Genomic DNA, 26,712 nt, shown 5'->3' with positions numbered 1-26,712 from the left:
AAAATCTATGTTGATTTAAAAATCATAATATTGTAGGGTAGGTTCTATCTGATGATGTTTATATGTATATACAATTATGCATATATAATATGCTAACTGAGGAAACATTAGAAGCATTCTCTCTAAAATAAAGCAACAAAATTGGTTATCAATATTTTGGTTATAAATTTTTATACAGGTATTAGACAATTATATTGGAGAACACTTTGCACGGTGAATTTAGAAACAAAATTGGTAAGGAGATTTTAAAGATATTAATACTTGAGAATAATGTATTTTGTCCCTTGGAAAATCTAAGAGGATCAATTAGGAACCCCTGGGTGGCTCAGTGGGTTAAAGCCTCTGCCTTCTGCTCAGGTCATGATCTTGGGGTCCTGGGATCGAGCCCCGCATCGGGCCCTCTGCTCAGCGGAGAGCCTGCTTCCCCTCTCTCTCTTCCTGCTTCTCTACATACTTGTGATCTCTGTCTGTTAAATAAATAAATCTTTTTTTAAAAAGGATCAATTAGAAGATTATAATATGTAATGATTGTCATATTATTATAAACAGTAAGACAAAGCAGTTATGGGTCTGAGTATAAAATTCACACAGGAATAAATGAGTTTCTCATGGACAATAACTAGGTAGAAGAGTAAAACATCAAAAAATAAAATATGAAACTTAACAAGAAACAAAATCTTGTTTGAAGAAAACTACTCATACCACTGGAAAACATAACAAAGACCTTAGCAGAAGGAAAGACACATTCTTTTGTTTTTCAAGATCTTATTTATTTATTTGTCAGAGAGAGAGAGAGAGAGAGAATGAAGGGAGGGAGGGACAGAGGGAGAAGCAGGTTCCCCCTGAGCAAGGACCCTGGGATCATGACCTGAGCCAAAGGCAGAGGCTTAACCAACTGTCTATTCCAAGACACATTCTTGGAATAGAATATGTGACATCATAAGAACATCAGTTTTCCCTGAAACTAATCTATAAATTTAACGTTACCTTAGTAAAAATACCAACAGAATATTTTTGGAAACTAGATAAATTGATTCCAAAGTTAAAATAGGAATAAAATTGTCAGAAATGTCCTAAAAATAGAGAGACAGAAAGAGAGAGATTATGTTTCTCTAGCTCTATCATTTTAAACTTATAATAATTAAAACAGCATGATACTGAATAGAAAGGCAATTTCTGTACTGTTAAGCACTACAAGCATTGATATTTTTATGTTATTGCTATTAGCTTTTCAAAATCTGAAACTAATCAATCACTCACCATCATATGATTCATTTTTATGAGTTTTTAGTCAAAAGATTGTTTAAATGAAAAACACAGTTGAGAGCTTGATAGGAAAAAAAAATATGTTATACAAATTGAAGGTGAACATTTATCAGCCACAGCTTTTTGCCTGAACTAGAATCAAATAAAATGAGGAAAGTGTGAAGAGTCAAAGAGAGATGTGATTAAATCAAATTTTCTTTTTGTAGAAGGGGGTGAGACTCAGGATACATCCTGAACAGTGGTTCACTTTTTGAAGGCATGTTAGCAGGAAGAGAAAATCAAAAAGCACTCAGAATGAAAATTAATTTAAGAAAAGGTGTTCTCTCATGGACTAAACAGGATTTTTCTGAGTTATATTCAAAACCACCATCAAAAATATGTGCGACTAGTGAATTTTGATATTTTCATTGAAATTCATAGAGTTAAATGTCAGTGGAGACTTTTTATCCTAAATAAACAGGAAGCATAAAAGTAAAAGAAATTATGTAGTTAAGAGATTGTTTCCATTGAAGGCCAGATATTCTGAAATCCATTGCATTATATGTTCCTTCATCTAGGACATTAGTTCAATGTATGGCATGTTTTTGCTTTTATCAGACTACATACATTATAGTAAAAATGAAGAATATGGAAGAGATTATGCTTTTGTTTGGTATTGCCAGTTGTTTATTTGCTTCTTTGTTGTCATAAAAGAGCTAATGCTGTGAATCCCAAACCTTCAACAATGACCGACTCAATAGGAGAGGAAGCATTCTGCAAACACTTTCCGGTGGTGAGTGGCATCATCATTAATTTCATGTGTATCCCTTAATCCTCTGTGGGCTGGTTGGACATGTAATGCATGGTGTAAACTCTAAACTGACAGTCTGAGTCTACCTCTCATTCTGACAGCTTCTCTGGCTGTTCCATTGTTATAATTTTGGAGTAACAATCTTTCTGCTTGCTGCTCAAAATCTTCATGTGGTAGTTTTGGATAAATCTTAGGTTTCTCTTATATTATAGCTGACATGAAATGTTTCAAATGTACTTTCAGAAAACTTGGTAAGAATTCTGTTAAATACTTTATATACACATACACAATATACTTTGGCAGAGAATATACCTACTTTTTCTCAATATTTGCTACCCTGATGATGCACACAGACTTTTGTGTGACGTGGGTTTCTGTCAAAACGAAATAAAATCATGAGTTTTTTTTTTTCCTAAATGTAGGAGGGCTCCTTAAAAGAAGTTTGATCTTTATTGTTCATGATGATTTCTTCCTCACTGCTGTCCTTGTCACAGCTAACGGTATAGGGATTAAGATGATTAGATCTAATAGACCCTCTCTACCCTAAGAGGCCTGAAGTTATAATGAGTAGCTAGGTCACGAAACTGTCACTGTCAGTGCAACATTGCATAGAGTATCCTGCTGGGGATGTTCTACAACTGACTTGTTGAATTAGAGAAGATGGTGATTGGATTCAGGGAGAAGTTTTCATATTCTTCTTAATTTTTGCTTCTGAGCCATATCTTTTAATTATGATTTTTTTCATTTTTATTGAAGTATAATTTACAAACAATAAAATCCACAGATGTTAAATGTACATTTAGATGTGTTTTGACAAATGTAATCTACTACGCCCACTCAGAATAGAGAACGTTTTCTCGACCATAAAGATTTCCGTTACTTTGCTTTGCAGGCAGTCTTCACCAGCTCCACTCTCCACCCTGCATAAACCTAACCAGGGGAGTAATTTTTTGATATCTATCAGAATTTAGAAAGAGATCATATTCATTTTGAAGAAAGGTTAATTCTATTAATAGCTTATATTCACTATCTCTTCCCCATCACACTCCCTGTCCTCACCCCCCAGCCACTAAGATCACGATGTAAATAGGGGCACCTGGGTGCCTCCGTAAGTTAAATGTCGGACTCTTGGTTTGGGCTTATGTCATGATTTCACGGGTTTTGAGATAGAACTCCGGTCTGCTTCCCTGTTCAGCATGGAGTCTCCTTGAGGATTCTTTCTCCCTCTCATGAAGAATGAGAAGGAGAAGATCCTCTCTCATTCACACACGTGCACTCTCTCCCTCTAAAATAAGTAAATCTTAAAAAAAAAAATAAAAAAGGATTACTGTGTGACATTTAAATTCTATTTTATTACTTTATTTTACTTATTCATAGATTGATTATCTTTAAAGGCCAAAAACTATACTAGTCTCTTGGGACACCAAAAAATAAATAAAATATAAAAACTACACTCCCGGGACGCCTGGGTGGCTCAGTTGGTTAAGAGCTGCCTTCGGCTCAGGTCATGGTCCCAGGGTCCTGGGATCGAGTCCCACATCGGGCTCCTTGCTCAGCAGGGAGCCTGCTTTACCCTCTGCCTCTGCCTGCCATTCTGTCTGCCTGTGCTTGCTCTCTCTCCCTCTCTCTCTCTGATAAATAAATAAAATCTTTAAAAACACACACACACACACACACACACACACACAAAAAAAAAAAAAAAAAAAAACTACACTCCCTCTGTCAAGGTGTTGAGATTTTAGGGCAGGAATTAAAGGAATAACCTGGAAATAACTGTAAAAATTATACAAATGACAAGTATTGTCATTCTGAGAGTGTAGAATTCCTAAAGATTGTGTGGCAGGGACTATACTGCCCACCAAAATACAGCTGACAGCATTTAGTAGCCTCCCTATATAGCCATATAACTATTTCAGCCAATGAGCTAACAGTGGAAGTGACACATGACATCTTCAGGCTTGGTCCCTAAGAACCTCTTCAGTTACTACTCCATGGCTATTTCCTTTGTGTCTAGCTGGAAAGGAGACCCTTCCCAAGGTAACCCTGGAAATGGTGGGTTAATGACGCTAGAGTCTCCATGAGACTTGTCCTCAAATGAATTTCACTTAAGACTGTTTTATAAGAAGAAAAAAACTTCTGATATATTTGAAAAGTTACTCATTTTGAGTTTATTTTTGTTAACTGTTAGCCTTCCCCAACTAAAAGTAACAACATAAGTGATAGTTTCTCGTTTTCATGTAAAATTATTTTTCCTGACAATCCATTAGGTAAAATCACAGATGAAGAAGAAACTTATTTAATTCCTCATATCTGCACCTGAGCTGATGAGCTATCCTATAGAAAATGACAAAAGGAAATGAATTGTTCCTGTTTTAAATTCTTCTGTGTTTTCCTCATCTAATTTAAAGTTCATTGTTGGTTTCAATTGAGGTGAATAATGTTATTATCAACACTGTAGTACAAGCATGAAGATCCAATTGCTCATTTGTCATGTAACTTATTTCAAATTATTCTGCCAGAAAGAGGTAGTTCTGGAACATCAAGTTTGAGATTTTGACTGCACCACCTGACCTAGAAAAAAACACCCAAGGAAAAGGGCAAAATATCCCAAAATATCTAAGTGGTCCTGAGAAAAGTGAAAAATACACAGATATATGCAGTCATATCTAGTGTCAGTTTTTCTTGATTTCCAGTTCCTGGTGCTGGCATAAAACCCTGGATTTTATTTTCTTTTATACTGTCTAAGTTCTTTGAGGCTTAACACTTAAGCGTGTTTGCATAATAACTCAGATCTTTATGGTAATAATGCAACATTTTTTTCAGCCTTTCTCCCTGGGTAGTATTTGGTTTCAGAAAAAAATGTGTATCAACCATACATTCAACAATTTATTGAGCATCTATGATGGGCCAGGTGCTGTTTTAGGGACTGAGATGTACATGCAAACAAAGCAGGGTCTCTGGTCATTTTACTCTCCTTTTCTTGCTTATTATACTGGATGGGAAGTATTTGCCTACAGGCTTTGCTCTTTATTTCTCCTCCCCAGTCCCCACACCCTTTAAGACTTGATTATTTTAGAGCAATTTTAGATTGGCAGCAAAAATGAGAGGAAAGAACAAAGCTTTCCTGCATATCCCATTAACCCATACAAAAAAACCTCCCCCATTAGCAACATCCCCACCAGAGTGGTACAGTTGTTGCAGTTGGTGAACCCACATTGATTCATCATAATTAACCAAAGTCCATTGTTTAAGTTACTCTTCACTCTCTGTGCTTTACATTCTAGGGATTTGGACAAATGTGTAATGACATATGTTCATCATTAGGTATCATACAGAGTATTCTCATTGTACTAAAAATTCTCTGTGCTCTGCCTGTTCATCCTTCTCCCCACCCCAGCCTGATCCGTGAGATCCATCTATCTTTTTATTTTCTCCATTATTTTGCCTTTTCCAGAATGTCTTGTATTTAGAATCATATAGTGGATAGCCTTTCCAGATTGCCTTCTTTCGCGTAGTAATATCATCTTAGATTCCTCCATGTCTTCCCTTGGCTTGGTAGCTCATTTCCTTTTAGCACGAAACACTATTTCATTACCTAGATGGGACCCAGTTACATTTATTCTTTCGCTGACTGAAAGACATCTTAGTTGCTTCCAAGAATCTACCACTATGAATAAAGCTACTAAAAAGATCGTCATGAAGATTTTTGGGTGGACATGTTTTTAAAGCCTTCGGTAAATACCAAGAAGCATGATTCCTGGATCATATGGCACAATTACACTTGTTTTTGTTCTTTTTAAAGCAACCTCTAAGTTGCCTTCCAAAGTGGCTGTACCATTTTGTATTTTCACCAGTAGTGTATGAAATGTTCTTGTATCTCCACTACCTTGCTAGCAGTTGGTATTGAATTTTGGCCATTCTAATAGGTGTATAGCAGTTTTTGTGTCCTCTTCTGTCTTTTTTACTCATCAGTGTATTTCAAACACCTAGAACAGTGTCTGATGCATAGTATGTGCACAATGAATGCTTGCTGAATGATTAAAGGAATGATTTATATGCTGTACCTCTGTTCAGTTGCCAGCCAAGGAGAAAGGGAGGGGAAAGGAAAGGGAGGAAATGCAGTGAAGAGCTCAGTTGTGGTGGTTGCTCCTTTGTAGACTTTTCCTACAATGACACTTTGTTTGTCATCAGATGATCTTTCCGTGTATTTGCCACCCTACCCCCAGCAATTACCAGAATTCTACAGAGTAAGTTCATGCAACCCACATGCACAGCCTCTGGGCATGAGTTTGCAGAAGAGATCCAAATCACGAGTCAGGGACTGGCAAAAATTTTTCTGGTTAAAATTCATAAAATATTCTTAATTGCATATTTTTGGATGTTGCATCTCAGGTAACAAGATTCACTGCAGGTTGTGTAGATTTTTGGGGCCCTAAAACTCTGGCTAACACAAAGATCTACATCTAAAAATGTCTACATTTTTTTCTGTCTAGAATATTGTGTGGTTAGTTCTTTTAAGCTGCAGATTGTACCTTTTAATAAAACAAGAATGTACCTGGCCTTTTAGAAAGCTTTCCTTCATTTAGATAAAAGCACTTTGAAATGTATTACAGTTTATCCTATCCGCCCCTCCCCTATTTTGGTAAGGAAGGAAACTGGAATCTTCTGCAAGCCAGCCAAAGAGAGGAAGGAGGAAGGATGCAGGTTCAGAGGCACACACACTTTGGTACCAGTTTGTCCATACCTGCACTCCTGGGCAGGGAGAGCTGTGGAAAGGAGAAACATCTTCTCCCAAAGTAGTGCTTTGTTCTGAAGGTTCTTTTAAAGATCGTGGGAGATAAGAATATAGAAGATACTAACATCTGAGATTTTGCCTTTCTCAATTTATTTCTAGGACTCTATGCTGTCAACAATTGCCTGAGTTATCTTTCTTTTCTGTGGCTATGGATCTTTCTTACTTTCACATTTATTTCCTCACAATTAACTTTGGCTTATATTAAGATTCCAAGCTTACCTTTCCTAGGCCAATCCTTAATACATAAAGAGAAGGGTTTTATATTTAGGGAAAAAAAAATCCTCAATAAGATAAGTCTTCTACACTAATGTCCCCCTAGGCACTGAAAAACATTTAATTTAAAACAGAACAACAGAAATGGCCCCTTCATTCTTAACTGTATAAATTTATCCTTCCATTAAACTATGAATTGGAGGAGCAAGGTTTATTGAGAATGAAAAGGTATTAGTTTCATATCTCAAAAATATGATCCTTATTGTATTAATAACAAAGAAAAGATGTGGAAAAATTGATAAAATCTAAGTGGTTATATAAAGAGCTATGTACATGTGAGAATTTCGAGAAGATTGCTATAAAATGTGGACAGTAGGGTCAATTATCAAGGAAGAATACCATAAAATAAATAAATTGAAAAGATAAAATCTGAAAAAGCAAACAAGAATTAGGAGCAACTTGCAGAAGTCATAAAAGGAAATAGAAAACTATTATTTTAAAGTGCCAGAGTAGGATGTTATTGCAATTTTAAAAGTCAAGAAGTATGTAAATTTTGGTAGCAATTTTTGTTATGCCAGCTCTTCATAAAATTTTTCTAACAGTTCCACAAGTTGTATAAGTTAGTGTATAATAAAAATCTAAATTAAAGAGAAGCATATACTATTACTTTCAGATCTGTTATACAGTGTCTACCTGATCTATTTATATTGGTTTAGAGTGTATTAAAGGTCCCATTATTCCTGGCAAACAGATTGTATATATTGATATGACTCCAGTTACACAGATGAAAACTGAGCCACAAGTCGGGCAATACAGGTTTTTCAATTGCAATCTAGTACTTCAGATATCATTTATTTCTTTCAAAAAAGTGACTTATTGTTTGTTCTGGGAACTAAACTGAATGAGATGAATCTTCAATGGCTCAAAGAGCTTAATTTATCAAATTAAAACTTTATGTAACCACATAAAATTATTTCTGTCCTTCACAGTTGGAGACATCCTAATACATTAAAAATGATTACAATCAGTAAGGCAACTCCTACTTTCATAATATATAAGACAGTTTCTATATTTAAGATAGCTTTATTTTATGAATTTAACTTGCAATTAAGGAAGTCAATATGCTGGGTCTTTTAAAAATTGTCTTTATTCTTTTTAAAACTCAACATAAATCTTGAAGACTTTTGTGTGGTTTGAATTTAATTTTACATGGCAATGCTTATTGCCCTTCAGAGTTCAGTGCGTTCCCAATTTTTGATGCTGTGATGATACATTCATGGTATATATTCAGTTAAAATAAGAACATCAAAACCTTTTCAATAGTTTGGCAAATTACCTGAACTGTGTGGGTCCAGTTCTGTGATTTCTTGGAGGACTGAGAGTTGTTATGTCAGGCAATACCTTTTTCACCCACAGTGTTTGAATTTTAATGTGTTAATAATTCAAACTCAGTTTTGAATATTTTCTGACATTAGCTGGTATCAAAGCAATGAAACAAGGATTCTAAAATTCTTTCACAAATGACACTTCTTCAATAACTCCAGTAAGAGTACCTTAACCGTTTTTTGTCTGAATAGTTATCTATTGGTAAGTGGTAAATTTGATAGATGTATGACAGAAGGAGAAAAATTTAAATAATTAATAAGTCATAAGTCTCATCTGCTAAATACTAAGAAAGTAAGAAATGATAAATGAATAACAATGTTAATAACCTATGAGATTCGAATAAAGCCATTTCTAATCATCCTATAAATAAACATTTAAAAGAAGATTTATTAAGCAACAGATTCAGTATTGAATTACATTTTTGGGAGATGATCCTATTAATTAATAGAAGATTATTACTGGGGTGCCTGGGTGGCTCAATCAGTTAAGCCTTTGACTTTGGCTCAGGCCATGATCTTGGTTGGGGTCTTGGGATCAAGCCCCAAGTCAGGCGTCAGGCTCCCTGCTCACTGGGGCATCCGCTTATCCCTCTCCCTCTGCCCTTCCCTCTGCTCCTGCCTTTGTCTCTCTCTTGATCACTGAAGAACATTTAAAGGAACTGAATGGGAACAAAGGGATTAAGAAATCAAAAAGAACCTCCTTCATTTAAGTGCTTTTCAGTTGTTTCAGTCTGAAGAGGGGCATGGTATCAAAGAAGAGAAAATGTAAACTTGATGAAAGGTTAAATTGCTATGATAGCACCAGAGAGTTGAGCTTTCACTGAGATTATAGTATCTGTGAAAGGAACAGGAGCGAAAAGTGAAAATCTTGCACCAATATTCCCTTTACCCTTGCATCTGGAAAGCCAGAGTAAGTGGAGAAGGCTGGAGTGGCAAGGAGTCCGAAACAGGGAAAATTTACTATACAGACAATACACAAAGGTTTTGTGTTTAATATAGTATTACATTTTATTTCCTTTGCATTATTTAAATGTTGATTTCCAGCTCTGCTTCCTAATTTCTAGTTGTGCTTTAAATTAAGAACAGCGAAACCATGAAAAATTTTTAATGATAATATGTAGTGAAAGGAAGTGAATTTGAAAAAAAAAATGTTTTTAAATGTGGTTAGCATTTGTGTATGTAATATACTGAAAAATAAATGAAAATTTCCCTTGTTAACTGAAATCCCTCCTATAAAGGAAAATGTGCCTTTCAGAAGACATAAAACATCTATTTGATGTGGTGCTCATTTGAGATTTAAAATATCTGAGTTCAGCCTTTTTTAGGCTATTTAACTTTCTTCATATTTCAATTCCCTGCTAGTAAACCAAGGAGAATGGTATTTTCACCTCTTAGAAACATTGTAAGTAATCTTTTTTTTTTGACCTAACTACCTAACTTAATACAAAATGTTCTGAGATTTTTTTTTTAAATTTGAAAAATGTTCAAGTGGTTACTATTTGATTATTCTTTTTTTTTCTTTACACTTCAAATGCATTTAAATTCTTCAGTCTACTGGGAATACCATAGACTTCTTTCATTCCCATTACAGGTCTCAAATTCATTCCTTTTCCATTGTGTTTTTCTTGTTTGCCAAGCCAGCTGAAAGCTGCCTCTGTATCACTCAAAATTCAACATTGAATTATTCTCTCTTGAAAGATATGCTTCATGCAAAGCTTTTGAACTTATATGTAGACCAGGACTCTGACTTATGCACAGTTCTTTAGCTTTACTTTAATTTTTCTTTTATTTTCATTGACAGCAAAATTTTTTGGAGAGTACAATCAAGATAGTGTATTCATAGAAATAACATTAATAGAAGCTTGGTCATAAATGAGAACAGTCATAATAATGATCTCCTTTACCAAAGCATTCCACACAGAGAGATAACAGCACAATAATTAAAGAATTTGTTGTTTGTCACACAACAAATACAACAGAACTGCAGTAACAAAAATCATAATTTTAAAAAACATTCTTATACTAAAAATAAAAGCAAAAATATGAGATCATGCACTGGAGACAAAAGCTAAAAGTGAATAGTTATAACAAAAACATCGCAAAAGATAAAAATGTTCAAGTTTTGTGAAGGAGAGAAGATTCAAATAGAACAGTTTCAGAATAAATCAGTTACATTTACTACCCTAGGAGGGACACTGACATAACAGTCTTCGTCCACTAATACCTTTCGCTGTTAGAATACATACTGTTAACCCATTTATAGGACAGATTCCATTTCCTTGGATCATGTCTACTGTTACAAGGACAGAATAAAATTCATCGTTTACCTTGATTACAAATAGACAATAATACTTAAGGAGAAATATTCTCAAGAAAAGGCCAGTGTGATGCTCCAGAATAGTAGGGCCCTGGGGGTTGGGAAGCATTGGCTCTAGCCCTATTTTCATCATTGTCTGTGAAAGACACTTCCCAGTCCTAAAATGAAATTTCACCTCATGTTTCAATTCTGCCATAATTGAACTATCAAAACTAGAAGAGAGCAGCGAAAATAATGATAATAATAAAATGGTTTAACATTTTTATTGATGCATAATTTTATTTTTTAAGTACTGTAAAAAGAAACTGGATCACTTAATGAAACTAAGAATCATATAATACTTTAGTGGGGTGGTTCCTACAGCACAGCAATTTCTTCCCCAACATAACTAATCTACACAGTGCCTTTATACTTTGTGGTTGACTATATATCCTATTTGAACAGTGGCTAGTTTCTACATGATTAGGAAAGACATGTTTGTCATGGGAGTAAAAAAATAAAATTTGTCTGTTAAATTACACATAAATATAAGGTACAAATGTATTTTTAAAATACAGATTAAAATAATCACACTTGCATTGTGTACATACGAAAATACAGTATTTAATATTCAATATACACAGACACATTTATGATAAATGCAACTATTCGGCAATGCCAGTTCTTTTCAGGGTCTTCTCTGTCCCCCATTTCCACACATATGGAAAGCAAAAACGCTTCGCTAAAACCTCCTAGCTCTGGCGGACATCTTGAAGCAGTTTGTTAATCTCAGCCACTAGCTCACTGGCATCCATGAGTTCGTGTTTCCCGTCGTTGAGGTGGTTGAGCACATTGTCAAAATCATCTTCTTCATAGTTTTCGGGGATCTCCTCCATGGCCGGCAGCCATTTGGAGGAAGGCTGCACACTGGAGTGAGTTCCAAGAGGGGGACCCGAGCTGTTGGTGGGGTTTTGAAAATGCGTACTGGCGGCCCAGGCGGCCACGCCTTGCGGGTAACCCGCAGTCTTGGCGGGCAGCGCCCCCTTGCGGCGCTCCAGAGAGTTGGACCGATCCACGTCACCGCACTCCGCGTAGGTGTCCAGGGAAGGGGGCAAGAGGCGCTGGAAGACGCTGCTCATTTCCGAGAGCAGAGAGGATGTGCTGGTATCCCCGGAGTCCTCGTCGTTCGGGGAGTCCTTCCCAAAGGTGGAGAAACTCTTCTTTTTCTCCCCAGAATCCGCGGGCTGAGTGTCGTCCTCAAGACTCTGATGCGGATGCTGCTGCTGCGGTTGTGCTGGGAACTCCTCCCCCGGAATGAACATGTTACTCCGATAGTCGGAGGACGGCGAGGGCAGCGGTGGCATCCAGCACTGGTCGGAGTGCCCCAGGACCCTGCACTCCTCCGTGCAAAGCCGCATAGCTACACCGAGGAAAACAACAGGGATTCATGATCATACTTAGCGTAACTCCAAATGATACAGAAGAAGGTAATTTCATTTTTTTAAAAAGTGAGACGAGACAGTTTTAAACAGCGAACACGATACTCACCGGTTATTTTATACACTAAATGGACTACACTTACGGATTTGAGTATCATTTTTATGGGCTTTTTTTTTTTTTTTCCTGTTTATCAAATAAGGAAAAGAGGGTTATGACTCACACACTTCTCAGGAATATTATTTAGGCTACTCATGTAATGAGAAAATGGATTTATAACTTCTACATGAGGATGACTGAAAAGGAGCAAAGGTATGGGTGATGGGATGTTTGCTGAACATAAATTCTTGAAAACCCAGGGCTGTAAAGTGAAATCCATAATTTTAGAATGCCACCAGATAATTTTTGAGTACTACCTATGAGTAGCTTTCTAGACATTGAGGTCTATCTGACCAACTTTACTTTTAATGGAGGTATTGGGAATATAATAAACCATCAGGTCATTAACCTTATTAATCTCTCTCCAACGTATTCTGGATTATTTGTTACTTAAAATAGCAATGCAAATTATCCTCAACTACCAGGCATCCCTAGTTAGTCTGTTACGAAAACTTTTTTTAGAGGTTTGAAATTCAAGTAGATGGAAAAGTCATTAAAAGCTGAACAGTACAAAAAAATCCATTGGTTATCTCTTTCAGTTGTTATAAGGCCCTATTGGAATGTGAGTGGCCACACTCACAGAAAATAATAGGTGATATTAGAGAAGCAGAAAATAAAGAGGAGAAAAATTTCTAAATTTGCCAAATATAACTAAACTACACAACAATGAAGAAATGCAAAAATGTAAAATATACTCCACAAACCATCTATCTCTTTCTCTGAAAATTAGGTCTCCTCAGTATCATGATTTTATTTTAGAGCCAGAGACAGAATGCAGAAAATACAAAGTAGTTATCTTACATTTGAATGACAACTGGATTGGTAACAACCATACCTATCTATTCAAGCCAATTCTCTAGATCTGACCACTTCGGAAAGATTTCTCTTCTTCCCAAATTATTATGAAAAAGGATGACTCTTGAACAATGTCAAATCCTTTATCAAGGGAAGCAAGTAGTCTATATAGTCCCCATTACCAGGTGAAGTGTCTGCATAGAATAAGCAATCACTGTATATTTTCTGATTATCAGGGAAATGCACATCAAAACCACAATGAGATATCACTTCAAATTGTCAGGATGGCTGTTATAAAAAATAATAAATGTTGGAAAGTATATGGAGAAATTAGAATACTTGTACACTGTTGCTAAGAATACAAATGGTGCAGCCACTATGGAAAACAATATGGAAGTTCCTCAAAAAACTAAAGATGTAACTACCATAGGATCCAGCAATCCCACTTCTGGGTATTTACCCAAAAGAAGTGAAATCAAGATCTCAACGAGATAATTAGCCCTTTCCTGTTCATGGCAGCAGCACTATTCACAATAGCCAGATGGGAAAACAACGTGAATGACCACCAACAAATGAATGGATAGAATAAATGTAGTATATGCATACAATGGAATATTATTTAGCCTTAAAGTAGGAGGAAAAGTCTACATTATGTGACAACATGGATGAATCTTGAGGACATTCTACTTGGTGAAGTAAGTCAAGACAAATACTGCATGATTCTATGTATATAAGATATCTAAAATGGACAAACTCATAGAATCCAAGAGTGGAATGGTGGTTACTAGTAGGTATGTGTGTGCACTAAGGGGTTGAGGAAATGGGGGACTGCTAATCAATGGGTATCAAGTTTTGGTTAAGCACGAAGAGTAAGTTGTGGAGATCTGCTACATAACATTGTACCTGTAGTTAATAATACTGTACTGTATAATTAAAATTTTATTAAGAGGGTAGATCACATGTTAAGAATTCTTATGCAGTAAAATAAATTTTTTTTAAAGATTTTATTTGTTTATTTAACAGATACAGATCACAAGCAGGCAGAGAGGCAGGCAGAAGGAGAGAGAGAGAGGAGGAAGCAGGCTCCCTGCTGAGAAGAGAGCCCAATGTGGGGCTCGATTCCAGAACTCTGGAATCATGGCCCGAGTAGAAGACAGAGGCTTAACCCACTGAGCCACACAGGTGCCCCTGGACCTCAGTTCTTAATAGAGAAGCGGCTTACCTGCAAAAATGACAGCAAGTATACTGGGTGAGAACAAAAGTCTGATTGGCAGGAAAGCTAAAAATAGAGAGTAGGGAAAATGCAGAGATAGAGTGAGTGCTAACTGGGGGGTAAGACAAAGGGCAAATACTGAGAATCCTTGTGTACTTTTGCTGTGAAGAAAGGCTAAGTTTAAATAAGGATGGATGATTTAAGAATAAAAGCATGTTGGGGCACCTGGGTGGCTCAGTGGGTTAAAGCCTCTGCCTTCAGCTCAGGTCCTGGTCTCAGGGTCCTGGAATCTAGCCCAGAGTCCAGCTCTCTGCTGAGCGGGGAGCCTGCTTCCTCCTCTCTCTCTGCCTGCCTCTTTGTCTACTTGTGATCTCTGTCTAGCAAATAAATAAATAAATAAATAATCTTTAAAAAAAAAAAAAATAAAAGCATGTTTAGATGTACTGACTTCATGCATTATTACTGCTTGGAAAAACTCACCAATTATCGCTCATCATTTAATGTGGACAAAAACCAAAAAGAGTTGAAAGTAATTAGAATGCCTTAATAGCCATGAGGTTTTCTCAGCAGTAAAATAATTCTCAAAGTGGTAAAGAAATTTTTTTCCCTGATTCCCCGGGTCTCTGAAAATGGAAAGGAGATCTGTCTATCTTGTCTTAGATACATCCTGTTAGAAGGGAAATAGATCTGATGACACCTTTCATTTGTTTTCCAGCCTTTAACTCTGTGGGAAGGACTTAATTGTTTGATTGATTGTCTGATTGATTTTGTTTTCTTTTAATATTTAATGACGGGGGGTAGAAAAATTACATAGGCTTCTAGGAATCCTGCATATGATCAACTTTCTAAAGACCTGAATATAATGAGCATATAACCAAAAATACAACCTGGATGATTAAAATGGTAGTCCCTGTCCAAAAGTAATTTAATTACAGGAATTTTTAAAACAGGGAATGCTATTTAACAACTTTGCAGCAAATAAGTGAAACTTTTATTATAAAATAATAAATTAACATACCATTTTTCAAATTCATAAAGTAGGTAAAATTGATGAATCAAAGCTAATGGAGAGAAGGTTGGGGAAAATTAATAGAGATAGGAGCAGTGGTACAGAATAGGGTATTTCTGTTTCATTGATATGTTCAACCTTTTCCCTGGAGACTCAACTATTTAAAACATGCTCAGTATACACATAATTCAGTGCCACAGAGGTTTCATACCACATCCAGTAAGTTAGAACTTATTGGCAAGGGGTGCATGTGGCTAATCTTTCTGTCTCTTCAGGTGGCTAAATTTCCTCTGGGGAGGGGAGGGAGGTAAGGAAGCAGAGAACTCCATAGGACTATCAATTCTGTGACTGTACTATATCTTATACATCAAACCTAACGTAAGAAGAAGAGATAAAAACCCTGGGTCTAACTCCTATCAAGCCATTAGTGATTTGAGTAGCCAATCGGTTACATCTTCAGAGCCTGCCATAGGCAAAGTCATTATGATAGCTCCCTGTCCTCAAATGGTTTCCGATCCAGTTCTGAGTCAAGTGTAACAAGTGATGCCCCAAATGCCCAGTTAGAGTGCCAGGCTGTATGATGCTGAGGGCATGGCAAGAAAGGGAAAAAAGGGGGAAAGTGGAGGTTGCAGTAGTTAAAGGAAGACAAACTTGAAACAAATTTTGAGAGCTGACGAGGTCTCCGACATGGTGAAGAGAAACTAATTTTTTTAGGAAGAAAGGCAACATGAGCAAAGGACTGGTGTGTTATGTGAAGAGATGGTTGTGCCCATTGCAAAAGATTAAAAAAAAAGAAGAAGAAGAAGAAGAAAGGAAGGAAGAAAGAAAGAAAGAAGCAAAATGGAGAGTTAATAAGCTAGGAGTGGGTTTTATTGGCCTTGCAATGCCAAGGGAAGTAGTTTTATTAGGTGTTGCTGGGCAACAAAAGTCAATTATTGACTTTGAACCAAAAAGAATGTAAATTAAAACATTCTGAAAAAGTTGTTCAAGCTGCATAAAAGAAATATTTAATGAACTCAGGAGGTGCTAGAGAGTGAATGTCGGCTTCTGTGCTGGTACAGTAAACCAGCCATGGAAGAAAGGCCAGATCAGGGATACCAGCCATGACAATGGACAGAACATGGATTTAAAGAGAGATGTTTGAGTTAAGTAATCATAGATGGCAGATGAATAAAAAGTGGAATGAGCCTAATAAAGGAGTATCACAAGAAACAAAATCAAAAGCCTTTATAAATCATTCTGGTGCAGCTGATAGATTGGGAAAATGGAAATTTTGCAGGAATATTTGTAGCACTGTAGTTCAAAGTTGAATGAGTAAGGAAGAAAGTATGTTGACAAACATGAGCTAACAGACAAAAATGCTTGCTGATTTTACTGCTCAGAATGCAGGATATTTCTGTGGGAATTAATAGAATGGATGACCAGAAATGACCTTGTTGGCAGGCAATGCAACATAACATAATCTATATTTGATCACAGTTCAGTGCAGAAAAATAGTTGGAATAAGACACTTAAGTCCTAAAAATATACATGCTTTTGAAAACTGCACTGATTCTGTTAATGGCATTCAGATGTGGACTTGCATTTTTTTTTTTTTTTCCTACTTGGGCTATTTCCTGGGAATATAAGTTTACACAGCACAAGTTTTAAACCCTAACATGCTGGCGGAAGCTGCCAGAATGAGTAATAAACCAGAAAATGTTGAAGTACAATGATGGTCATAATTAAAGGACGGTTATCTCTGTATAAATACTCAATATGCTTATTTCTTTCCATACTAGCCAGACATGAATAAAGTTTAAAATACTTTATAAATCACTGGTAATATCCCAGTGCTCTATGCCACCAGAATGCTTTCTCCACATGGATGCAAGTGGCCAGTAAGAAAGAAATGTATTATAAAACAACACCATGTACCAGCAATATAGCTCTCCTGCTAGACACCTAGATTAAGTATAACTATGTAAATGTGGAATTTTTAAAGGGCTATTTATATATTAAGTTGGGTTGTTACTGATAATATAAAAGTGAACCTCCAACTTTGAAAAGAAATGATAACTTATAAGGAGTTTAAAGCTATTCACTAAATAAAGCTTACTATTACCTAGACTTTATATCTACCCATTATTTCCTCAATGGCTTTATTTACATTTTTTTTATCTTATTTTTTTAATACAAGCATTAGGTGACTCTCCTGCCACGAACATATCTGTTGTTGGTAGCTTTGAAAGAGTGAAAGAGAAATCTTGTCTTTGTTTAAAACCGGTTAGCTGTTTACAACTACACAATTTCAGAATTAAAAAGGATTTTAGGCACCATTTAGGCCCCCAGATGGAAAGGTTGTCTAAATAGGGAAAGTTGTTTTCCTTTTAACTATGCCAATAAATTAAAATTTCAATGAATAGCCTTCATACAATTTAAAAAATAACTTACAATATAACACTAATGTTATGGCCATTATATTACTTTTCTGTTCTATGAAATAATGTCATTTAGAAAATGACATTATTCAAAATTAGGGATCAATATTCAACATTAGAGTTCCATCAATATCACTAGCCAGATGGTTCTTTCATTTCATTGCAAGTTTTCTGAGGCTGTGTATATCCCACTAGATTTTCAGAGATTTATTTCCTTCCTTTAAACAGGGAATCTAGGGATAAAACAAAGAAGCAAAGACACTACTGTGCAAATATTGGTTCTTGTGTACACTGTAGCCCTCAATGCTAGTAGAAGTCCTTGCCATACATTCACCCTGCCAGAGACACACTGTCTCGTGTTGTCCTATCATAATGAAATAGGCAGCATTCAATCATTTCACAGATGGTAGTTGAGAAGTAAGAATATGAGAACAAATACATTACTGAACTTATTTTTTAAAACGACTGTTGCTTCATATTGCTCTTCCTAAGCTAGTGTTTATGTGTGCGGGGACTTGTTCAATCCCCACCTCCACCATGTACGAACAGCCGATTTAGGACACGTTGTTTTAACCTTTTTAAGCTTCAGTTCTCAAACCTAAACAAAACAAACAAACAAATAAAACAAGAACACTACTCTTACTTCCACCCCACTACGAATTCCTGTGTCTGTCGAAGTGTTCGGAGATAGAATGCAGGTACCAATGTCCTCCTGGGGCCTGCGTAAGTGCTGGGACATTGCTGGTTACTACTGGTGGCAACTACCACCACCACCACTAGAACTTTCCATGCGGTGAAAACCTGCATTTCTGTGGCTCTCTGAAGCGGTCTCATGACTATTTCCTAAACTCTCCTACTTATCTATATTTAGAAAACGGATGTTTGATGGAACTCAGATGGGGCATAGTTCTGCCTGCCTTTCATTTATCAAATGGCGGTCGTTTGATCAACATTCCCTGGAATGTAGAAACATAAGTAGCCAAAGCAACATTTATGTGTTCCTAAGAGTTGCTTCAATATTACAGTCTCTAGAACCAGGGTTGCTACAATGAGGTAGTCAGGATTTACCCAGTTGGTTCAGGGTTTCTACTACGCAACTTAGAGAGGAGGGACTCTAAGGAAAATGTGGCTCATAACTTGCTAGGATCTCCTCCATGTAGCTCTGGACTTACAAATTCCCCTCTTAAACTCCTGTTCCTTTTCCACTATAGTGCAGATAGAAAATGAAGGTGTGGCAAAAATATTCTGTTTACCACCTACAAAGATGCATTCTTTGTCCTATTTTTAGTGATAGAAGTGGACCATTTTCTAGTGTATTTTAATCTCTGATTCTGCGAGTAGGTTTCCATCACAGGAAATTTGTGTCCTCCAAATTATAGTCCGGTTCACCACGAGGCACCAAAACAGGCTGTTTGAATAACAACAACCACCCAGTAATTTCATAAAGAGTTGCTCAAGAGTGTCCTGCGGTAGTCCTGGATGGGACAGGAAGAGGAACGAAGTGGTGTGGTTTTCTGCCCTCCTCTCCCCACTCTTTCCTTCTTGTCCTGCTGGGCTCTCCTGCTTACTCCATCTCTACCAACTGCTTCATATGAATTTTAAGAAAATGATTCTGAAGGGTGCCAGGTCGTGTTCATTGCTAATAGTGTACAAGTGACAGACACTTCAGTGCAAAGGACAAAGAAAATTAGAAGCATGGGAGAAACTTTTCACTTCATTTGTGTAGCAGATCTGAAAATAAGGATTTATCATCTGTCCCTACCCTCTTACCTGCTGGAATTCTTCCATCTGTAAGAAACAGGTCGCTGAATCCTTCACCCAGCAGCCTATCTATTGGTGAATCTCGCCCCAAATCGTAATCACTGTCTCCTGCTTCACTGTCACCACGGCCACTGTCTTTCAAGCTAAATTTGTCCATGTCTTGGAGGGCATATCTAGAAAGATGAATCAGAGAAAGTGTGGTTTTTACTCTTCAGCATTCATGTTAGTGGGACTCAACAGGGAGCAGGAGGATAAGTCATACCTATAGCTCCTGGAATATTTGTTTCCTCGAAAACTTGGCCTTGGCTGATACTGCCCCTGGTGAAGCATTGAAAGAAGCTGGGAGACCTGCTGGAAACCAAAGAGACAGAACTGATTTCTGGAAACAAAGCCCCAAAGACTCGCAAGCTTTAAGCAAGGAAAAACAGTTGCTCACTATCTCATCCTAATTAATTGAACATGTTACCTCTGTTTTAAAGATTTACACATGCTGGAATGTGGCCGACTACGTAGGCAGCCACCACACATAACTGACTCCATCCCAGAGAGACTTGAATGATCTCATACACTGACTTTTTCCTTTGGAAAGAGAACTCCTTGATAAATAACAGATTGATTTCCTTTATTTTATTTTATTTTTTTAGTTCAGATTCAAGTGAGCAGTTATAAAAATACGTGGAAAATGTTGTAAAATACAACATTCGAACACATGCAGCTAAAATAGTCTAAAAAATTCTAAAAGTTGAGCAAATGTGATATGCATTCAGATGGCATTGTGGAGGCCTCAGTTTTGGGTTTTTTGTGGGTTTTTAAAAATTCTTTTGCTTTTTGGGGGAGTGTTAGTAGGACTCACAATTATGAGAATAAAACAGGCCCTTTTATTTTTGGCTTCCAGTATCTCAATCTGGGAAGCAAGGGTATTCTAATTAGATAGTCATTTGAGAGCTCCACGTTTATTTTTCAATATTATACATATACATAATACATGCAAGCAAATTCTTTAAGAAAAACAAAACAGCCCACTAAGGTATGTATACTTGCTACATACACATAATGCAACTTGTACCCTCTTTAATTCAAATATCGTTTAATTCTTCAGAGAAACATTTAAGAACTAACAGATACACAACTTCTGAACACTAACAGCTGACTTGACCAGTGAACTGGTGTAGGGTATGATCTTACCTCAACAGCAGGAGTGGCATGGGTGAGTTCTAATGAGAAATTCTCTGGCACGTGGTTGGATGAAATTGTCACCAAACTGTTGAGGGACTGGTGACTGTGGTGACTCTGCCGGCTGCCCATCTGCCCTCTTTCCAAAGTCGGAGACGAAGATGGAGACGACCTGTGATGAGATCTGATGGGCAGAGTGCCATTCATGGTTGGCACCAAGGTAATGTCCCCTTTGTGAATCTGCCTGGAAGGCCGTTTAGGGTGGTGCTGGTAAGTGGATTCTGCTACCCTGCAGTTGTAGGATCTAGTGTCCTTCTTTTCTCGGTTACACCTCGTGGCAAACAGCACCATAATAACCAACAACACTGCACAAATTGCTCCTAAGGAAATAATTATAATCATGGAGACATCCAAAGATGCCTGGCTTACTGAGGTCATGGCTGTACTTGTCACTGACTCTGCATATTCAAAAATCACACACTTCAGGAGGACTTTGGTATGCAGCTGAGGATTGCCTTTGTCCTGGATGATAACCGAGAGCTCCCATTCTGTGTAGGAAACAGATTCCATGCTCACATTGGTATGGATGTCACATGATCGTGGATCCATTAAAAAGATATTCTCCTCATTCCCTGCTAGGATGGAGCAACTGAGTTCAGCATTCACACCAGAGTCTCTGTCAATTGCCCTTATTCTTGTGACATGAAAGCCGCTTTCAGCCCCTTTGGGTATGGAGATTTCTGCAGTATTATTGCGCAGCGCAGGCCCTATAACCACAGGGACATTGTCATTTTCATCAATGATGGTGAGCACAACTGTGGTATTGCTTGCGAGTTGCTTTGGACTTCCTCCATCTCTTGCTTCCACCACAAAAGTGATCTGACTCACTTCCTCATGATCAAAGATTCTGAGGGCATAGATGGCTCCATTCGATGGGTCAATGGTTACATATGTAGTTATGGAACTTCCCAGGATAAAACTCTCCAAAATTGTGTACGTAACTTGCCCGTTTTCTCCAAGGTCAGGATCTGTGGCTGTAACAGTGGTGATATAGGCCCCTGGCGAGTTATTCTCTGAGATTGCAAATTCATAGCGACTTCTCTGGAAGTGGGGTGGATTGTCATTTATATCATTGATCTGAACAGTAAAATGTTTTACTGTAGAAAGACTGGGTGTCCCCTTGTCCTCGGCGATTATGGTCAAACTGTATTCAGATCTCTTTTCTCTATCCAGTGTGGCATTCGTCAAGATTAAATAATTGTTTTCGTAAGTCTTCTGAAGTTTAAAGTGACCATGTCCATGAAGCTTACAAACTATTTCTCCATTCAGCCCAGAATCCTTGTCCTGAACCCCGACCAAAGCCACAAACGTGTCAATAGGATCCCCTTCAAAGATATAAGATATTTCTTCTTTTCCGGGGGACATGAGGTTTATGTTAATTTCAGGCTTATTGTCATTAACATCCACAACCTTAATTATAATTTTGCAATGAGCTGGGATTGAATTTGGACCCAAATCTTGAGCCTGAACATCAATCTCATAGGATTTGGTGATTTCATAGTCCACTTGCTTGAAAAGAGTCAAATGTCCTCTTTCTGAATCGATTTTAAAAGTCTCTATAATTTTGGGAGACACATGACTGCTGAAGGAATATACAATCTTCCCATTAGCGCCCTCGTCTGGATCAGTGGCATTCAGATCAAGGAGCAAAGTGCCAACGGGGGAGTTTTCTAAGAGTTGTATTATATAAGACTGCTGCTCAAAAGCAGGGCTGTTGTCATTGGAGTCCGAAATGCTTATTTTTAGTATGGATGAGCCGGACCTCTGAGGCACCCCCATGTCTGAGGCAGTGAGCTGAAGCTCATAGCTTGACTTCAGCTCCCGATCCAGCTCTCTCACCACTATGAGTTCTGCATACTTGGCGCCATCAGTCCTGGTCCGGACCTCAATATTAAAGAAATCATTGGCAGAGAGAGAGTATGTGTGGAGGGAATTTTCCCCCACATCTGGATCAAATGCACTGTCCAAGGGGATCCGAGTCCCGACTGCTGCACTCTCAGATATTTCAATAGGTATGACAGATCTTGAAAACTGGGGAGAATTGTCATTAATATCCAGCACTTCGACTTCAATATGGAAAAGCTGCAGATGCTCCGTGGGTAGAGTGATCACATCAAACTCTATGGAACAGTTCAAGTTTTTCTGGCATAGTTGTTCACGGTCGATTTTAGCCCCTATGCTGATTTCTCCATTATCCTCATTGACCACAAGGAGAGGAGAATTTCCCCTTTGCATGGCTCGAAAACGAACAGTGGAAGGATTCGGTAGCTTAACTAAAACATCAGCCACATCCTCTGATAGTCTTGCAATTACTGATCCAACCCTCTGCTCCTCATAAATCCTGTATTTCAGATTCTTGCCCAGTACATCGTAGCTGAAAGATAGCATCAGGAGTGCAAAACCAAATCTAAAGTGCATTTTAGCATTCATTTGGCACATCGGTCAGTTTAAGGAGATTCCTCACACCGACCAAGTTAAAACGGCAAAGCAATTCCCCCAACTTCCTTTGGCAACTTAAAGCTACGCTACATTTGGTACTTGAAAGTTGAAAGCGTCTCTTAATAATACAGCACAGCAATTAACGGCTCGCAAACTTTTGTTTCATACACACCGTGTCACGACTTCCAGCTACTAGCGGGCGTGGAGTGCGATCCTTGCGTTTGTTTGGCCGGCTGTCCTCTCTGCAGGCAGACGAGTGTCACCTCCGCGTTTCCCCCCTCGTGTAGTCGGAATCCATCTAGTGCAAGGTGCCGGCAGTCTGCAGTGAATCCTTCTCGAGCGATTCTTGCTCCCTTCCTCTGCGCGGCTGCAGACTAAACACCCGTGATTGCTGACTCCAGTCTAAAATCTGTACAACTTCACTTCAACTCAGACAAAGCTCTCTTGCCCGGCGTGTGTTGAATCGCTTCCAGCCAATCAGCGTCCTTCCAAATCAAAAGCTCATGGAGTCCCCAAAGCGAGGGCGGTCGAGAGTGGCGGGCGGAGAGGGAGAGAGACCAGCGAGGAGGAAGGCGGGGGCTGGGGGCGCGGCGGGAAGAGCGGGGAGGAGGGCCGGTGGGGGCTGGGGGCGGAGGATGGGAGCCGCTCCTTCCACGGCTCCTCCCTTGCTCCTCCGGCCTCCCCCCTCCTCCTTTCAATCCACTGCATTCACTTTCTCTGAGCGTGCCACGACAAAGGGAGACAAATTACAGAAGAAAAACTTTAAATCAACTTCTGGTCGCCTTTATTTATATGGCATTTTAAATCGTTCTGGTTTTCTTAATTGCCCTTTCTTCTTCCACAAACATGTAATCATCCTGCCTTTCATAGTCTTTTTAAGTGCTGGTTTAACTTAAAATACCTCTAAGTGCGTTTTGTTGGTGAAGGAATTTAATAAAATTTGAAAACTTGCTTCTAATTATGCTTCTCAGGCCGCCTCCTTCCCCTCCCCCTCTGTAAATACTTGGGTCTTTCTTCCTGTGAGCACAAGCAGATTTTCTTGGGGCTCTGTTTGAAAGAACAGAACAAGTAAGGAGGTTTCATTTTCTGTTTTTCTTTCATCTTTATTCTTTGAAGATAAGAAAGGGGCTGTTTTCCACTCTTGATTTCTCTTAATTAGCAAGATTGAAAGGAGCACCTTAGGATTCTAAACTAATTACCAATAGAGTTTTACCATATAGCATTTCTTTCTTGGAGTTCCGGCGAAATTGGCTATGATATTTCTTTGTCTTGTACTTCAAAAAATCCTATTTACCTTGAGCAAAAGATATTTCATGCTTTAGCGTGCCAGTTTCTACCAAAAGGCATTATCCATACATAGTGAGTCTTCACAATGAATACTGGGGGGACGTGGACTCAATAGTTTACAAGTCAAATTTTTATAATATATGTATTATTTATGAAAGCACTTTTCAGATATGTATTTTAAGAACCCAAAGCTTGTTTACATTGAAGAATAAAATGCCTGAGCTGAAAATTGCATTTTGTGTGCATCAAAATGCTAGGAAATATCGTGGGAGGCTTGTGCTCTATCCAGGTCACAGAAACTGATATGGTATTCTTATTTGAAAATATGATTATTTATGATGTTCTTTCTGCTCTGCAATTCCTTTTAAGTTTATCATCATGGCTCTGTTGCTTTTTTTTTTTCTTGTACCTCTTGCATTATTCCTCAGCTGTCTTCATCCACTTGCAGATTTGCTGTTTCACATAATCTCACTGTCACTTTTTTCCATTTATTTTCTCCCACACTCGATTTTGCCCCCCAGAAACATATAAAAAAGGTAATTTTCTGATTTTTCCACTTTGCTTACTCTCAGCAGAGCTCAGCTAAAGTCACGAAGAAGGTTCCTTCCAAGAAAGAAAGCAGAAGAGTCTCAGCGTGAACTCTCCTTCTTTTTAGGCATTCAAAAGCATTTTATAAGCCATTGTCTTTTTTCCCCCTCCAGAAACCAGGGCTGTGTGGCAAATTGTGCAGAATAGAAATGCCTATAATGAATGTATTTAGCACTGGGTCACGCTGATGAACATTCTGCCCCCATGAATAATACTGTTTTACAAGGTTGTAGCCCTTTCAAATTGCTGATCCCCAAACCCTATAGGCAAACCAGGGAAACTACCACAAGCAACTGGGACTTTAGAAATCCATAGCCATCTGGCCTAGATCTCGAACAATCTGAGCCAATAATTATATCAATTCAGGCTTTAGCAAACCCCTTTGCAAACACCAAAAGAGCAAAGAAAGGAATTAGTAACTATACCAAGTTGGGGTGAGAATTCAGAGGTAATCTAATTCCAGGAGTTCTAGGAGAGTCTCCCTTGAGAGAGAGATTTGATAAGTCTACCCTCAAAATCTGTAAGAGCAATGGACTTGATTACCTTAACATAGAGGGCATTTTCCCCTCCCCCTTAAAAAGTGAAAATAAATTTTAAAATCTTTCTTTTATTCCTGACAAAGACTTAATCATTGTCAAAATAGCTTCAGACTACCTTACTGAAATATTTAGAATAGGCTGTAAATATATCCTCATAAAGAGTGTGTTTCTATGAATAAGTGTTTAAATAATTTGGAATTTTTCATGGAGAATAGCTTGTTTTCACTTGTGGTATCATCCTTATCAAATACCTTTTCATGTTCAGCTTGTCAATTCCTCCCTGAGAAATTATATGTACCTACCTGATACTGCACTGGGCTTTTGATTTCTCCTTGTGTGCACTACTCTGTTTTTCAAACTTGTTTGCTCAAAAAGTACAAAGAAGAAAATAAATTTTCCTTTGCATGTTTGATTAGCTTCAGCAGTTCAAAATGTCCTTATTTGGTAGTGCTGCAAAGAAAATTCCTGCCCCTACCCCAACCACACACACACAAAACTCTCTCTTATATAATTTGCTATGTGTGAAATGGTTTATGTCTGTTAATTGTCATCTAATGGTGATTTCATCGAACTTTCTTGGTCTTCGAGAATTTTACAAAGTCATGAATCAGTAGTCATGAAAAAGTTTAGACATTCTAAAATTACTTTCAGGTATCCAGTGAAGGAGTACTGAATGCTCCTTAAAGTCCATCTACCTTTGGTACCGCAGCCTTTGTTGACAAAAAAAAGAGATGGCTGCGCCTCTTGAGGCATTCTGAGTGATGTTAAGTAGGAGAGCAATGTGCTCCTGACCTCCTAAATGAAAATCTTGTTTTTTTCCATCCTGTAGTGTATATTTTATCTACAAAGCTCCTCTTACCACTTGAGCCTAAGCTGGCTGAAAATTGCTAAACTAGAGAAAAGATACTCATTGACATTTGCAATACATCCTGTCACCTCTAATAACAGTTTTATTATGCCATTTATTTTGATTACTTTTGTTTTAAAGAAAATCAAGCCTTATAATTCTAAATCTTCAATGTTTTCCTTACTGCTGAAGAGGGACGGGAATGAAAGTCTCAACTACAAAGCTGAAATGTCTTGTCAC

The 26,712-nt window shown here is 37.8% G+C and overlaps 1 protein-coding gene across 2 annotated transcripts; it reads right to left on the bottom strand.

Moving 5' to 3' along the window:
• Window positions 1–10,210: 10,210 nt before the first annotated feature.
• Window positions 10,211–23,738, bottom strand: PCDH18 (protocadherin 18). Of its 2 annotated transcripts, none has more exons than XM_044268088.1 (4): window positions 20,725–23,738; window positions 19,802–19,890; window positions 19,549–19,712; window positions 10,211–12,165 (listed from the first exon to the last, which is right to left on the bottom strand). In XM_044268088.1, exons 1-4 carry the CDS (start codon window positions 23,209–23,211, stop codon window positions 11,498–11,500), a joined length of 3,408 nt encoding a protein of 1,135 aa, XP_044124023.1. In that variant the 5' UTR covers window positions 23,212–23,738; the 3' UTR covers window positions 10,211–11,497. The 2 variants fall into 2 exon arrangements, with proteins under 2 accessions (XP_044124023.1, XP_044124024.1); XM_044268089.1 differs by having other exon boundaries at window positions 19,802–19,887.
• Between the last annotated feature and the right edge of the window lie 2,974 nt (window positions 23,739–26,712).

Source organism: Neovison vison, chromosome 11 (genome assembly GCF_020171115.1).
Source record: "Neovison vison isolate M4711 chromosome 11, ASM_NN_V1, whole genome shotgun sequence".
Taxonomy (NCBI): domain Eukaryota; kingdom Metazoa; phylum Chordata; class Mammalia; order Carnivora; family Mustelidae; genus Neogale; species Neogale vison.
This window is presented reverse-complemented; position numbering and strand designations above follow the sequence as displayed.